General features: G+C 41.4%; 1 protein-coding gene across 16 annotated transcripts in view; it reads left to right on the top strand.

Annotated features, from left to right (window-relative positions):
* The window catches only part of Marchf1 (membrane associated ring-CH-type finger 1), an 863,029-nt gene that overhangs the window by 832,956 nt on the left and 13,741 nt on the right, over positions 1–16,332 (top strand). For 11 of the 16 annotated variants that reach the window (NM_001135838.2, NM_001401505.1, XM_087588649.1 and 8 more), the window contains 1 exon segment: positions 13,801–13,948. In NM_001135838.2, the coding sequence (NP_001129310.1) occupies positions 13,801–13,948 (148 nt within the window). 16 annotated transcript variants of the gene reach the window in all.

Below are 16,332 nucleotides of genomic sequence, written 5' to 3'. Positions count from 1 at the left end.
TAATTGGATATTTTTTATTTACATTTCAAATGTTACCCCCTTTCCCAGTTGCCCTTCCAGGAACCACAATCCCATCTCACCCCTCCATGCTTCTATAAAGGTGCTCCCCCACCCACCTAACCACTCCTTCCCGCCTCCCCCCACTGAGATTCCATTACACAGGGGCATCGAGCATACACAGAACCAAGGGCCTTTCCTCCCACTGATGCCCAAAATGGCCATCCTCTACTACATATGTGGATGGAGACAGAGATACATCTCTGGGTACACTTAGGATGTTGGTTTAGTCCCTGAGAGCTCTGGGAGGATCTGGGTGGTTGATATTGTTCTTCTTATGGGGTTGCAAACCTCTTCAGCTCCTTCAGTCTTTTCCCTAACTCTTCCATTGGGGACCAAGTACTGACTTCAATAGGTAGCTGTGAGCATGTGCCTCTGTATTTGTCAGACTCTGTATTTGTCAGAGCCTCTCAGGAGGCAGCTATATCAGGCTCCTGTCAGCATGCATTTCTTATTGTCTGGGTTTGATGTCTGTATATGGGATGGATCCCCAGGTGGGGCAGTCTCTGTATGGCCTTTCCTTCAGTCTCTGCTCCAAACTTTGTCTACATATCTCCTCCTGTGAGTGTTTTTGTTCCCCCTTCTAAGAAAAACTGAAGCATCCACACTTTGGTCTTCGTTCTTGAGCTTCATGTGGACTGTGAATTGTATCTTGGGTATTCTGAGCTCTGGGGATAATATCAGTGAGTATATATTTATGTGTGTTCTTTTGGGATTCGGTTACCTCATTCACCATGATATTTTCTACTTCCGTCCACTTGCCTATGAATTGCATGAAGCCATTGTTTTTAATAGCTGAGTAATATTCCATTGTGTAAATGTACCACATTTTCTGTACCCATTCCTCTGTTGAAGGGCATCTGGATTCCTTCCAGCTTCTGGCTATTATAAATAAGGCTGCTATGAAGATAGTAGAGCATGTGCCCTTTTTATATGTTGGAACATCTTTTGGGTATATGCCAAGGAGTGGTATAGCTATGGACATAATACTATGTCCAATTTTCTGAGGAACTGACAGACTGATTTCCACAGTGGTTGTATCAGCTTGAAATCCCACAAACAATGGAGGAATTTCCTATTTCTTCACATCCTCACCAGCATCTGCTGTCACCTGAGTTTTTTATTTTAGCCATTTTGTCTGGTGTGAGGTAGAATCTCAGGGTTGTTTTGATTTGCATTTCCCTGAAGACTAAGGATGTTGAACATTTCCTTAAGTGCTTCTCAGCCATTCAATATTTCTCAGTTGAGAATACTTTGTTTAGCTCTGTAGCCCGTTTTAATAAGGTTATTTGATTCTTTGGAGTCTAACTTTTTGAGTTCTTTGTATATACTGGATATTAGACCACTATCAGATGTAGGATTGGGAAAGAGCTTTTCTCAATCTGTTGGTTGCCATTTTGTCCTAGTGACAGTGTCCTTTGCCTTACAGAAACTTTGCAATTTTATGAGGTACTTCCCATTTGTCTATTCTTGATCTTAGAGCATAAGCCCTTGGTGTTCAGTTCAGGAAATTTTCCCCTGTACCCATGTGCTTGAGGCTCTTTCCCATTTTCTCTTCTATTAGTTTCAGTGTATCTTATTTTATGTGGAAGTCTTTGATCCCGTTGTACTTACGATTTGTATAAGAAGGAAGAATGAATCAATTTGCATTCTTCTACATGCTGACCTCCAGTTGAACCAGCAGCATTTGTTGAAAATGCTATCTTTTTTCCACTGGATGGTTTTAGCTCCTTTATTAAAGATCAAGTGACTATAGGTGTGTGGGCTCATTTCTGGGTCTTCAATTTTATTCCATTGGTCTATCTGTCTCTGTACCAATACCATAGAGTTTTTATCACTATTGCTCTGTAATACTGCTTGAGTTCAGGGATAGTGATTCCCCCTGAAGTCCTTTTATTATTGAGGATAGTTTTAGGCTGTCCTGGGTTTTTTTGTTATTCCAGATGAATTTGCAAATTGTTCTGTCTAACTCTCTGAAGAATTGGATTGGTATTTTAATGGGGATTGCATTGAATCTGTAGATCGCTTTTGTTAAAATGGCCATTTTTACTATATTAATCCTGCCAGTCTATGAGCATGGGAGATCTTTCCATCTTCTGAGATCTTCTTCAACTTCTTTCTTCAGAGACTTGAAGTTCTTGTCATACAGATCTTTCACTTGCTTGGTTAGAGTCACTCCAAGGTATTTTATATTATTTGGGACTATTATGAAGGGTGTTGTTTCCCTAATTGTTGTTTATCCTTTGAGTAGAGGAAGGCTACTGTTTTTTGTAGTAATTTTATATCCAGTCTTTGCTGAAGTTGTTTATCAGTTGTAGGAGTTCTCTGGTGAAATTTTTGGGGTCACTTATATATACTATCATATCATCTGCAAATAGTGATATTTTGACTTCCTCCTTTCCAATTTGTATCACTTGACTTCCTTTTGTTGTCTAATTGCTCTGGCTAGGATTCCCAGTAATATATTGAAAAAGTAGGGAGAAAGTAGGCAGCCTTCTCTAGTACCTGATTTTAATGGAATTGCTTCAAGGTTCTCTCTATTTAGTATGATTTTGGCTACTGGTTTGCTGTATATTGCTTTTGCTACGTTTAGGTGTGGGTCTTGAATTCCTGATCTTTCCAAGACTTTTAACATGAAGGAGTGTTGAATTTTGTCAAATGCTTTCTCAGCATCTAATGAAATGATCATGTGGGTTTTTCTTTGAGTTTGATTATATAGTGGATTACATTGATGGATTTCCATATATTAAACCATCTCTGCATCCCTGGGATGAAGCCTACTTGATCATAATGGATGATCATTTTGAAGTGTTCTTGAATTTAGTTTGCAAGAACTTTTGGGTATTTTGGCATCATTTTTCATGAGGGAAATTGGTCTGAAGTTCTCTTTCATTGTAGAATCTTTGTGTAGTTTAGGTATAAGTGTAATTGTGGCTTCAAAGTATTAATTCCTGCTGTTTCCATTTTGTGGAATAGTTTGAAGAGTATTGGTATTAGGTCTTCTTTGAAGGTCTGATAGAATTCTGCACTAAACTTATCTGGTCCTGGGCTTTTGGTGGGGGGCGACTTTTAATAATTGTTTCTATTTTTTTAGGAGTTATGGGACTGTTTAGATGGTTTATGTGATCTTGATTTAACTTTGGTCCCTGGTATCTGTCTAGAAAATTGCCCATTTCCTCTGGATTTTCCAGTTTGGTTGAATATAGGCTTTTGTAGTAGGATCTGATGATTTTCTAAATTTTCTCAATTTCTGTTGTTATGTCTCTTTTTTCATTTCAGATTTTGTTACTTTGGATACTCTCTCTGTTCCCTCTGGTTAATCTATCTATCTTGTTGATTTTCTCAAAGAACCAGATTCAGGTTTGGTTGATTCTTTGTATAGTCCTTTTTGTTTCTACTTGGTTGATTTCAGCCCTGAGTTTGATTATTTCCTGTCTTCTACTCCTCTTGCATGTCTTTGCTTCTTTTTGTTCTAGAGCTTTCAGGTGTGCTGTCAAGCTGCTAGTGTATTCTTTCTCCAGTTTCTTTGTGAATGATAGAGCAATGAGTTTTCCTCTTAGCACAGCTTTCACTGTGTCCCATAAGTTTGGGTACGTCGTGCCTTCATTTTCATTAAGTTCTAAAAAGTCTTTAATTTCTTTATTCTTCTTTGACAAAGTTATCATTGAGTAGAGAGTTGTTCAGCTTCCATATATATGTGTGCTTTCTGTTGTTTTTGTTGTTACTGAAGGCCAGTCTTAGTCTGTGGTGATCTGACAGGATGCATGGGAATATTTCAATCTTCTTGTATCTGTTGAAGCCTGTTTTGTGACCCATTATATGGTCAATTTTGGAGAAGGTACCATGAGGAACTGAGAAGAAACTATATTCTTTTGTTTTAGGATAAAATGTTCTATAGTTATCTATTAAATCCATTTGGTTCATAACTTCTGTTAGTTTCACTGTGTCTCTGATTAGTTTCTGTTTCCATGATCTGTCCATTAATGAGAGTGGGGTGTTGAAGTCTCCCACTATTATTGTGTGAGATGCAATGTGTGCTTTAAGCTTTAGAAAAGTCTCTTTTATCTATGTGGCTGCGCTTGCATTTTGAGCAAAAATATTCAGAATTAAGGGTTCATCTTTTTTAATTTTTCCTGTGATGAGTATGAAGTGTGCTTCCTTATCTTTTTTGATAACTTTGGGTTGAAAGTTGATTTTATTTGATATTAGAATGGCTACTCCAGCTTGTTTCTTATGACCATTTGCTTGGAATTTTTTTCCCAGCTTTTTTTTCCCCTGAGGAAATGTCTGTCTTTTTCACTGAGGTGTGTTTTCTGTATGCAGCAAAATTCTGGGTCCTGTTTACATATCCAGTCTGTTAGTCTATGTCTTTTTCTCATGGAGTTGAGTTCATTGATGTTGAGAGATTTTAGGAACCAATGGTTGTTGTTTCCTATTATTTTTGTTGTTAGAGGTGGAATTATATTTGTGTGGCTATCTTATTTTGGGTTAGTTGCAAGAAGATTATTTTCTTGCTTTTTCTAGGGTGTAGTTTCCATCCTTGTGTTTTTGGAGTCTTCCATCTATTATCCTTTGTAGGGCTGGATTTGTGGAAAGATAGTGTGCAAATTTGATTTTTTCATTGAATATCTTGGTTTCTCCATCTATGTTAATTGAGACTTTTGCTGGATATAGTAGCCTAGGCTGGCATTTTCATTCTCTTATGGTCTGTATGACATCTGCCCAAGACCTTCTAGCTTTCATAGTCTCTGTTGAGAAGTATGGTATAATTCTGATAGGTCTGCCTTCATATGTTACTTGACCATTTTCCCTTACTGCTTTTAATATTCTTTATTTTGTGCATTTGGTGTTTTGACCATTATGCGGTGGGAAGAATTTCTTTTCTGGTCCAATCTATTTGGAGTTCTGTAGGCTTTCTGTATGTTCATGGGTATCTCTTTCTTTTTGTTAGGGAAGTTTTCTTCTATAATTTTGTTATAAGATATCTACTGTCCCTCTAAGTTGGGAGTCTTTGCTCTCTTCTATACCTATTATCTTTAGGTTTGATCTCCTCATTGTGTCCTGGATTTCCTGGATATTTTGGATTAGGATCTTTTTGTGTTTTGCATTTTCTTTGACTGTCATGTCAGTGTTTTGTATGGTATCTTCTACCCCTTAGATTCTCTCCTCTATCTCTTGTATTCTGTTGGTGATGCTTGCATCGATGACTCCTGATCTCTTTCTTAGGTTTTCTATCTCCAAGTTTGTCTCCCTTTGTGATTTCTTTATTGTTTCTATTTTCATTTTTTAGATCCTGGATGATTTTGTTCAATTTGTTCACCTGTTTTGTTGTGTTTTCCTATAATTCTTTAAGCAATTTTCATGTTTCCTCTTTAAGGGCTTCTACTTGTTTAACTGTTCTCCTGTATTTCTTTAAGGGAGTTATTTATGTCCTTCTTAAAGTCCTCTAACATCATCATGAGATGTGATTTTAAATCAGAATATTGCTTTTCCTGTGTGTTGGGGTACTTGCTGTGGTGGGAGAACTGAGTTTTGATGCTGGCAAGTGGCCTTGGTTTCTGTTGCTTTGGTTCTTGCACTTGCTTATCGTCATCTGGTTATCTCTGGTGTTAGCTGGTCTTGCTATCTCTGACAATAACTTAACCCTCCTGTAAGCCTGTGTTTCAACCTTCATTGGAAACCAGCTCTCTCTGGGCAGAATTTGGATACCAGGATCTGTGGCACAGGGTCAATTCCAGGCTCCGACATAAACTAGAAGGATCCTTCCCCTTACTGCTCCTCAGTTCCTGTGTCCTGAAGGCTCAGGGTGGGCCCTTCTTTGGCTAGTTATTTGAGCAGAAGTGGTGGTCTCACCTGTGCTCTCAAGTGTATCAGCACTCCTGGGAGGCCAGCTCTCTCCTGGCAGGATTTGGGTACAGAGAGCTGTGGCACACATTCAGCTCCGAAGACAGAAATTGGAAGTTAAACTGTAGTCTTGCATTCCTTTTTGGTACTGCAATTCATTTGGGAATAACAGCATATAGAAGGTGATAGACAACTGCTCTGCCATTCTATGCAATGAATTGGAGGCCTGCACCCTTCTGAACTCCTGACAAACTTCGCTTAGTGACAGTAAGCTCTTGGGTTACTTGAAGATCCACAGATTCAGTTCTTCAGAGACATAGAACAGGTTAGGTAAATGAGTGAAAGGGGATAGGCATGAAAGTGATGGTGGGGACCCAGGCAAAGCAAGTTAGCTACAATGAAATAAATTCAAAGAAGAAATGCAATTGCTCCAAGCCCACTATGAAACTAATGGAATTTTGTTTCACAAGCCAGCTGGGATTCCCTGTTTCACATACTGACTTACTGTGTGCTATTTGTATGTACATAGTATATGACACAATCTCATCCACACAAGACAGCACCACAGGGCTGTGGATATAGCCCAGTAGTAGTGTACCTGACCAGTATGTGTGGGGTGCTGGTCTAAGCCACAACAGCACAGATGGTACAACTGCCACCTCACCTTTACCAAAGAGAGAACTAAGATGTGAGGAGGGTGGGTCACTGATTCAAAGTTAGATAAAGCTCTTGTCAGTGTCTGCTTCACCCCATATTCTGGAGTCTCCATCAAATCAGGTCTCCAAAGTGTGACTATGTGTGTGTCTGACCTGTGCTACCTCATAACAGCAGACATCCTATTCCTTGCCCAGCTCTTTCTCTGCTCCCCTTTCTTGCTCAGTGTCCTCTATGGGATTTTTGGTCTCAGACTCTTGAACTTTGCTTTTAGAAGGTTTCTCATCTACAAACTGGCACGCCCCTCTGCACCATCAGAGCACATACATCTCATGGCCCCACTGAGTTACACCTCTAATCTACACCTTCCATATCCCTCATGCCATAAACAACCCAGCTTATCCTATCCATTCAGCACCTGCTTGCTTTTCAGCTTATCCTGTGCTTAAATGGTGTTCCAGCGACCCCTGGGGTTTTGTGACAAGTTACATTTGGCCTCCTCTCATTCCCGTTTCTCTGTCTCACCTGCAGAAGCTTCATTGTTGCTATGACACAACAGTGCTATAACACAAGCACTTCTTAGTGTACTCTCTCAGGGTTTCAAACAGTTTAGGAAATTTAACATTAAGAGGATTCTACAAAGATTTAAGTTAACTACCTTTTGAGAAGAAGAGCATTTTTCTTGTCCTTATTTGTCCACTGGAAGTTATGGAGCTGTGCAGTTGCTAAGGTGGTTATCAGGATGGCTTACCTGGGATGTTTCTGATACACTGCTGCCCAAGTTCTACGTTTCACATGCATGATACGGTCTTGTCACAAACATCACATCAATGCATTGGGATACATGCTTGCACATAAACTTGAACTCCAGGCCTCCTACATGCTAGGGAAGCACTCTACCTTTGAGATTTTTTTTCCAAATTTGGTATGTTTGTATCCCTTAACCTTTAAGTAAAAATAAAACATAAAATAGGACATTTGGATAATCTGTAATATATTCTATTCCCTCCTAACAGAAAAAGAAGTCATCACTATATAATCTTGTAGATAACCCCCAGATACTATATATGCAAAGCAACTTGCCTCCTTTATCTTTGTCCCTATAGTTAACAAAAATAAACCCTGGTAATTTGTTATGAGGTTTGATATTCAGAAATATCTATTCCTTGTCTCAAACTAGACTGACTTAGTGACTTAATTCTACATGATCAGGTCTCATTCACATCCCTCAGAAACAGTACCAACCTTCTGAGTTAGTCCAGAAGGTGAGGAGAATCTAAGTCCACTTGGATGCTAGGCTATAGAGTCTGCATTATGATAACTGATAAGTGCTCACCAGACTCTTTTTAACTTACTCGTACTGCTCAGCACTTAAATTTGTTAAATTCGTCCCTCTGCCAAGTAAAGCAGGCTATTCTTGTCAGTACTTTGGGCATAAGGAAATAAAAGAACAGAGAGCTAAAATAACTCCGGGACTACGTACAGTTCTTAGTGGCAGAGCTAGAATCTGACCACAGAAATCCCCATCTCAATTAGCATTACTTGGATCAGAGGACTGCATTACAAATGTTCAAATTTGACAAATAACAAATTTAGCAAAACCTGTGTGTGTGCACAGAGAAGCAGCTCCCTCCACAAGACTGCATTGCCTGGCTGTTTAGTTACCTGCCTTACTCTTGTGACAAAACAAACAAACAAACAAACAAAGAAACTGACAACAGCAACAAATGATAGAATTTATTTTGGCTTAGAGTTCTCAGGGATATAATCCGCCATGGCAGGGAAGATGGAAAGAAAAGGATGAGACTGGTCAGATAGTGTCCACGCATTCAGGAAACAAAGAGCAATGAGTGCCTGTGCTTGCTCTCTCTCTCTCTCTCTCTCTCTCTCTCTCTCTCTCTCTCTCTCTCTGTCTGTCTCTGTCTCTCTCACACTGTTTCTCTGTCTGTCTCTGTGTGTGTCTGTCTTTCTATCTCTGTCTCTCTCTGTCTCTCTCTCTGTCTCTCTCTCTCTGTGTCTCTGTCTCTCACACTGTTTCTCTGTCTGTCTCTGTGTGTGTCTGTCTTTCTGTCTCTGTCTCTCTCTGTCTCTCTGTCTCTCTCTGTCTCTGTCTCTGTCTCTCTCTCTCTCTCTCTCTCTCTCTCTCTCTCTCTCTCTCTCTCTCTCTTTCTCCAATCTAGGAATACAGATTGTGGAATAATACCATTCATATTCAGAGTAGATCTCCCTATTTCTGCTAACTGAATCTAAATAATCTCTTACATGGAAATGTGTTTCCATGATGATTTCAAATGCCATCAAGTTGACAATCCACATTAATCATTACAACAGGCAACATTAAAAATTACTTGTAATAGTGACAGCCTACCAGAACAGACTATATTCGCTCTTATCCCTTGTTTGTAAAATGCCTGTTACTCAGGAATTCAAAAGGCAAATGGAGACTCAACTGGGCCAGTAAGGCTATTGATTTGAGATTCTCAAGGACTCTAATAAAATTGAGCAATCATCCTTAGTAAGACAGATAACTGCAGCTTGTAGTCTGCTCTGCTTTGAACTCCCATGGAGTCACAGGTGTGCACCCACCCAGGAGCTATCTCAGATCTGCAGATGAAAAACACATATTAGCTCATTTTTAATCTGCCGTACTGGCTCTGTGCCTGGGCTCTTCTAAGCCTACCAAGGCTAGCGTGCCCTTACCTTTACTCCTAGGTCAACACCTCTAAATCTGCCCTCAGCTTAGTTGCCCAGTTACCTTCTATGTAGGCCATTGGTCTTACTGCCCAAGACACTTTCCAGCTGCCCTTCTGTGGACCACTTTCCCTTTCAGCCTACAGTTTGAAAGATCTCCCTTGTAGCTCCGAGTCTGTTTTGTCTCTCTTCCCCAAGTATCTCAATGTCCCTCTTCCTGCCCTCTCCTCTCTCCTAGCCTCTGGGAACCTGGAAGTCCCACCTCTTTCTTTCATCCCAACCACTGGCCACTTGGCATCTTAATTGATAGCTTAAAAACCAACTGGGGACAAGGACCTTCAGCATCGCTAAACACAGATTCCTGATTAAATCAAAGCACCAGAACCACTCCTCTAGAAGTGACTGTTACAGTATGGTCTTTACCTCCATGAGATATCAATAACTATAGCCTAAACTAACCCTTAGACAAGCACCTCAAATGGTAACACACTAATTTTCCTTGACTACTATGCAGGCCCCTCTGGGTATAAAACCCATCTCATCCTGTTTCCATTTAAAATTTCAGTGGATGTTTCTTGCAGTTCTGTAGTATAAAACCCTTTCCTCTTGTCCCTGTTATCCAGAGAAATGGAGGAGCTAGACACATACATACATGCATGCATACATACATACATACATACATACATACACACACACATACACACATACATGCACGCATGCACGCATACACACACACACACACACACACACACACACACACACACACACACAGCCCCTTCCACTATAGGCTATATGCAGAGGTACCAAACGGTTATCAGCATTCACAGATATATTAGTGACGAAGCCAGGAAACCCATGTGAATAGCTAAGTCTAGTTCTGTTAAAGGACAGATTCTCATTGGGCATACTTTCTGACTTGTCTGAGGCAGTAGCTTTCTGTCACCTAGTGACCCTAACGAGTTGCTGTGTCTCATACAGGCTTTTATGTTTCCTAATGACCTGCAAACTTTCAGCAGTTCCACCAAAGGTCTGAAAAGTTAACTTTCTCTTCTTATGTTCTTAAATGGTTGGCTACAGGTAGAATGGAGATTTTCATCTCAAGAGTTAGTCCTCGAAAATGTTCATACTCAAAGTTCTGGTTACTTCTCAAAGTACTTAAAACTGTTAACTAATACAAGTCTATTTTAATAAGCTTTTCTGTCACTTTGATGTTAATTTAGAAAGCAAAAGTAAAATTAAAAGGAAACTCCTTGTTTCAGCAATTAACAAACTGCCAGCCTTTTTATTTTAAACAAATTCACTGCTCTAGAACGGAGCCTTAAGAAAATGCTCCAGTGTGTCATAACACAGAAACTTTGAAAGGTCTTCTAAAACTCTCATGTAATATATCAGGCTATGGTGTCTGCAGATTGTAATGCATTTTAGACCTGATGTATGTGACAAACCTCACAGTAATAATACAAGAAGACCCAGAGAAATTGAAACATTAGAATGCACCTTTGCGTTTATGCAAATAAAATGATAGCAATCGTCTAAAAGGTGACTGGAAACTCCTGGTCCTGACTGTACAAAATCCACAATGATACTAAGGACCACGAGGGGCTGGTGCCACTGATGGGCATCATTTGAGCTATCAGACCATAGATTCCCTAAGTACTCTGGGTTATGTTAGAAATTTGAGAGATACATAGGAAAATTGGGAGAGAAAGAAGAGAGCAAAGGAAAGGGAGAAAGGGATAGAAGGAGGAATAATGGGATTCTGCTCAATGCTTTGCTACTTGGGGCCCTCAACAAGACAGTAAAGACCAAGGATGATAAAAACGACAAGTGCCCAAGACCAGAGGATGCAAAGTCTGAGAGCAAAGTCCAAGACCGTCTGCAGAAGGGATGCTAACACTTTATAAAGGTGGTTGACCAACCTTAGTTGATGTGTTTTTAGGGCATAAAGGAGATCATGACTAATGGCAGGAAGACAGAAAAGTGGGCAAATTAAAGGATTGTGGGAAAGAAGCCAGATATGATAAGACTAGCACTCCGGAGACTGAGGCTAGAGGACTGTGAATTCGGGGCCAGCCTGGGCTATCTGGTGACACCCCTATCTAACAGTGGGGCTGAGTGATCTACAGGTCTAATGGGTGCCCTGGTACCGATGATGGGAACTGAAAGATCTTCTGCAGGAGATGCCCCCGCCATCACACAGAGTGTCTGGTAATGTGAGCACAAGTCACACATTACTATGGAATTGGTCAAGAGAGACAGATGAAATGTGAATTGTCTCAGTGTTTCCCTTAATTTTCATCAGGTCTTTATGAACCAAACTTGCTACATCCTTTATGAACAAAACTTGCTACTGAATGAATTTCAACATCGCAAATATTAAAATGAGATTTGCATCTCCTCCCCTTCCTTCACGTCTTTGCCATTTTGAACGCTTGCAGTAGATTCTGTTGAAAGTTTTTTACACTGACGTGAGACCACGGCAATTGATTTCTGTGGGGCCAGGCACCAAGTATCACATGCAATAAAGTCTTCATGCAGCAGAGGGCGCTGTGGCCACGCATCTTCACTGTGATGAATTTCTGAATGGTTCTGTGAGGATTTATAAAGTGGAAAAGGTGGATGATCCTATTACACTTTCTCCTTAAAATGTCACTAGCAAGCGATAGCCTCTGAGCTCCTATTGTCTGACATGAGAGTCTTTATAAATTATTTGGTTCCACCCTATCCATTCCTATTTTATTTTTTCACTAATTTTACACAATGTATTTCATTTCATAAAATTGCTTTTAGATATGTCCCAATTTTTATAAAGGGATTTATTCATTTGTATTTACACAGAAAAGAGGAAAAAATAACACAAGAAACAAAAGGGCAATTTCTGTATCTTTGAGGCAAATTCTTAATGCCCAGGTAGCTGGGCACTGACAATTGCTAGCAAAGGTTGCCTTGGCAACACTGGCAAGATCTATCTTGATCAAGAAGGTTGGAAAGGCAGCCTTCATCAGGGATCACGACAGACATGCTAGAACTAGCCTGTTAATAGCAAACCAAATGAAGAACGGCCACTGTCCGCCCAGCCTGGACCACTGCCCCACCTCCCACCCCCTGATTCCTGCATCCCGGCCTCCTAGCCTGTATCTCTGTCCTCCAGCCCCCAGTTTGTATCCCTCTCCTGATTGCTATAACAAACTTGTTTCCCCTGAGAATGAGACAAGCAGCACCCAGACAGAGTGAACAACACCGGGTACATCACCAGCTGATGGCAGATCCTGGATTTTGTATCCTGTAACCTATCCTTCCTGTTTTTAATTGTACACTGAATCCAGCATGCTGCTAGGACAGGGGAAAAAAGACTCTTCAAAAAAGTGCCCAGAGATTTGGTTAATCAAAGGGGTAATAATATAAAGAAGTGGGGCTTATTAAAAGGCTTTGCATACGGTTCATAAAATTCATCTCTTGACTTTCCTATGGAAACTCAAGATGCAAAAATAAAGGAATATTCCCAGTGTGAAAAGGTGGCCCTGTGGCTACGCGGTCATTGAAAGTTGAGAACGTCTGTTTTGAAGTAGAATAAACAGGCCCTCATACATACTTTACATCAAAAGCTTCTGACCTTTCTTCTTTTGCTGACTGAGGGGGCAGCCATGAGCCTTCTGAGGCGTGAAACTCAGGAACAGGTGACAGTTGGGGCATTTGCAGCTTTCATGCAGCAGATTCAAGGGCACTCTGAGAAAGCCCTCACAGATTCTACTTCGGTTTCTCTGATGTTAAAAGTTCTCTCTCTAGTACAGCTATAAACAGAAACCATTAACTCCCCTTGTGGCTCTCAGTCCACCTTTGAAATCCTCGTTCAATTATCTTATCCACCGTGCAAGGATTGCCCTGTTAGAGTAATCCACGTGGTGAAAGCTGTCAGTCACTACGGATAACCGAGTACCACAATGAAGTAGTGCACTGAAGCCTGAAAGGAAATATTTTCTAAGAGCCCTGATATCTCGTTGTGTATATGCATGTGTAACTGCTACTTGTGTGTGTGCGCGCGCGCACAGGCGTGCATGTGATGGCTTTTGTGAAAGCCCATCGTTCACACTGGGTGTTTCCCTCTAGCACTCTCCACTGAGTTGTTTAGTTTTGTGGCAGTGTTTCTCACTGAACCTGGAACTCACTTGTTCCAGTAGTCCTGGCCAGGGAGCCTGATGACCTTCTGACTCCACCTCCCCGCACTGGCATCACATTCACACACTACTTAGTCATCCCCACACCAGTTAAAATCATGCAAGACCATGAACCTACCTCATTCCTATTGCAGAATGGGTTACAAACAGGCTGGACTCATTTGGAGCCTAGGAAATTATTTCTCACAAATTAACCTGTATTTACTCTGCCGGTGACGATTCCATATCTCTCCAAATGCCGGAGTCTTACTGGAATGTAGCAGTATCGGGTAAATTGATAGCCAGATGTTCACACTGTGGATTCCGGTCTGGAGTGCAAAGTGAAAACAAAAGGTTCTGGTTGTAAACTCGGCAGTGACTGATTCCTTTCTGCTTGCAGTGGGAAAAGCTCCAGATGACCACGAGCGAAAGGAGGAAAATATTCTGCTCTGTCACATTCCACGTCATCGCCGTCACCTGCGTGGTGTGGTCCTTGTATGTGTTGATAGACCGGACAGCGGAGGAAATCAAGCAAGGTAACGACAATGGTAAGGACCTCTTCCCACTCCTCCTCCCATCTCCTGTTGGGACGGACACAAGGGTGCACAGGGAGCCGTTTCCAAAGTTTAGGTCTCCCTTAGATGTCCAGGTCCTGAGCAAGGGCCGGAACTTGCAGCCAATTAACCTCTACAATTATCTCCTTGATTTACTGTCTAAAAAGCATGGGTCGCTTGGGATTCCAAAGTTAGGACTTGGGATGTGTTGGACCCAACTGAAGCTTAGCTATGAGGGCTTCGTGGGTACCATTTACCACTTCAGACTTCCAGAGCCTCACGGAGCACCAAGATCTGCCTGACATGAAAACGCAAGTCGGTAGAAAAGTGGAGAGTTGCTAGGCTGTGTTGGTGTACACCTTTAATCCCAGCACTGATGGGGCAGAGGCAGGCAGATCTCTGCATTCAAGGCCAGCCTGCTCTACAAAGTGAGTTCTAGGACAGCCAGGAACCCTGTCTCAAAGAAAGAAAGAAAAAGAAAGAAAGAAAGAAAGAAAGAAAGAAAGAAAGAAAGAAAGAAAGAAAGAAAGAAAGAAAGAAAGAAAGAAAGAAAGAAAGAAAGAGAAAGGAAGGAAGGAAGGAAGGAAGGAAGGAAGGAAGAAAGGAAGAAAGGAAGAAAGGAAGAAAGGAAGGAAGGAAGAGTGAAGAGTTTTAAAGCTTTGTTTACTTCACCCTGCCTACTGCTTCTTTGATGGCACAAGGTGACATTTCAGTAGAGAGTGTGTCCTGGATCCCTCATGCTGGGTCATTTGAAGCAGTGGCTTAGCACTACAGTTGAAAATTCTAGCCATGCTCAGTTTGTGAAGGACACTATCCAGGCTACAAAGCTACTACAATATATCTAATATTTAAAGACTTCCCAGGCCTGTGTGCTTGGGGTAGTGGTGCACACAGTCCTAAAGGGGGGTGGACTGTGAAGGTTCCTGGCCTGCAGGGCTCCTGGTACACACAGTTGTTTAAGGAAAAAGAGCTGGAGTCTGACTTGCAGACCCTACATTTCTTTTATAAAACTAGAAAACTATGGAAAGCCTATATGGAGTCTAACTACTAGAGAAACAGGCAGGATATAAGTTTTTTAGCATCCATTCATGCAACATTAACTCATTGATGAACTGAATCAGTTAAAGATCGCTTCTGTTTTGCCACATTAGTCCCCAGTTCCTTGCTTTTAAGGTATCATGTTAAATCTAGGTTGAATAAATTCTCATTTCCTGCAGGTACGACCTTAAAAGAACAATTGCATTCACCAAATGACAGACACCCAGCTGTGCCTAAATGAAAAGCAGGTGTCTCTGTCTCACCCAGTGCTCCCCTTAAGAGTAAAGTGTGTTCCTAGCTAACAGGGCACATCTCACAGCTCCTAGCCAGAGACTTCCTACTCTTTGGTGGCTAAGTGGAGCCCCCAACTGGAGAAAACACATTTTTATGACTAGACAGTGTTTTGATATGGCCAGACTGTGTCAGTCAAGACCTCATTTCTCCTACTATACCCAGACAAGACTCCTATGGGAAAACACTTATTTAGTCCGTTGTGCTTGCCCAATACCTGAGATATATGAGTTTGGGCTGTTTACAGTTCGAGGGGCTTGATAATCTCAACTGCAGCTACCACTATTATGAGGTCCCCTTAGATCCAACACAATGAAGATGACTGTAATCCAGTCATATCGATCAATCAGGGCCATAGGACAGACATACGAGCTGAACTGCAGCCCCATCCCACCCTTCATCCCCCTACCCTGAGCCAGACTGGTACAGCGCTTTTAAGCTTGGAAACTACAATCATTTGTGCTAAATTGCAGTTCTATTTTTCCACCAACCAGGATTTAGGGATTGGGGATTCCTTAGGAACGTGTCTTTGGGGTATTCTCACAAGTTGGCTTATTCAACTGTAGCAGGGTGACTTACCGAGCATTCATGTCTCAAATGCCAACCAGGGTGCAACCAGTTACCCATTCACATGCCTCTCTCTGCTGAGCAGGATGCCGGTTACCCAGGGCAGTCTTAGGAACATAAACTTTATTTGATCCCCCCTATTCAAAGTGGAGGTTTTACTCAAAATGGCTTCACTCCGGTTCCTTCTTATACCACATCTCTCCAGAAACAAAGAAATCCACATCCCTTCCTTTCTTCTGCCTCCCCTGCTCATGGTACAGTGGTCATCCTGATGTTCTCAATTGCTGCTTGCATACTGATATACTCCAAATTAATACCCAGTTTAGAATATACTCCAAAGTTTGCATCTCCTTCCCTCCTGAGAACATCTCTGGAGTCTCCCAGAGACCCCAAGCTCATACAGTCTTCTCCTCCTGACAACCTCAGCACCTTGTAAAGGCCATCCTTAATATCTAGATCCCCCTCCCTTTGCTAGTCAGTCT

Source organism: Rattus norvegicus, chromosome 16 (assembly GCF_021556685.1).
Source record: "Rattus norvegicus strain SHRSP/BbbUtx chromosome 16, alternate assembly SHRSP_T2T, whole genome shotgun sequence".
Lineage (NCBI taxonomy): Eukaryota > Metazoa > Chordata > Mammalia > Rodentia > Muridae > Rattus > Rattus norvegicus.
The sequence above is the reverse complement of the archived record's forward strand: the minus strand, read 5'-3'. Positions and strand labels throughout refer to the sequence as shown.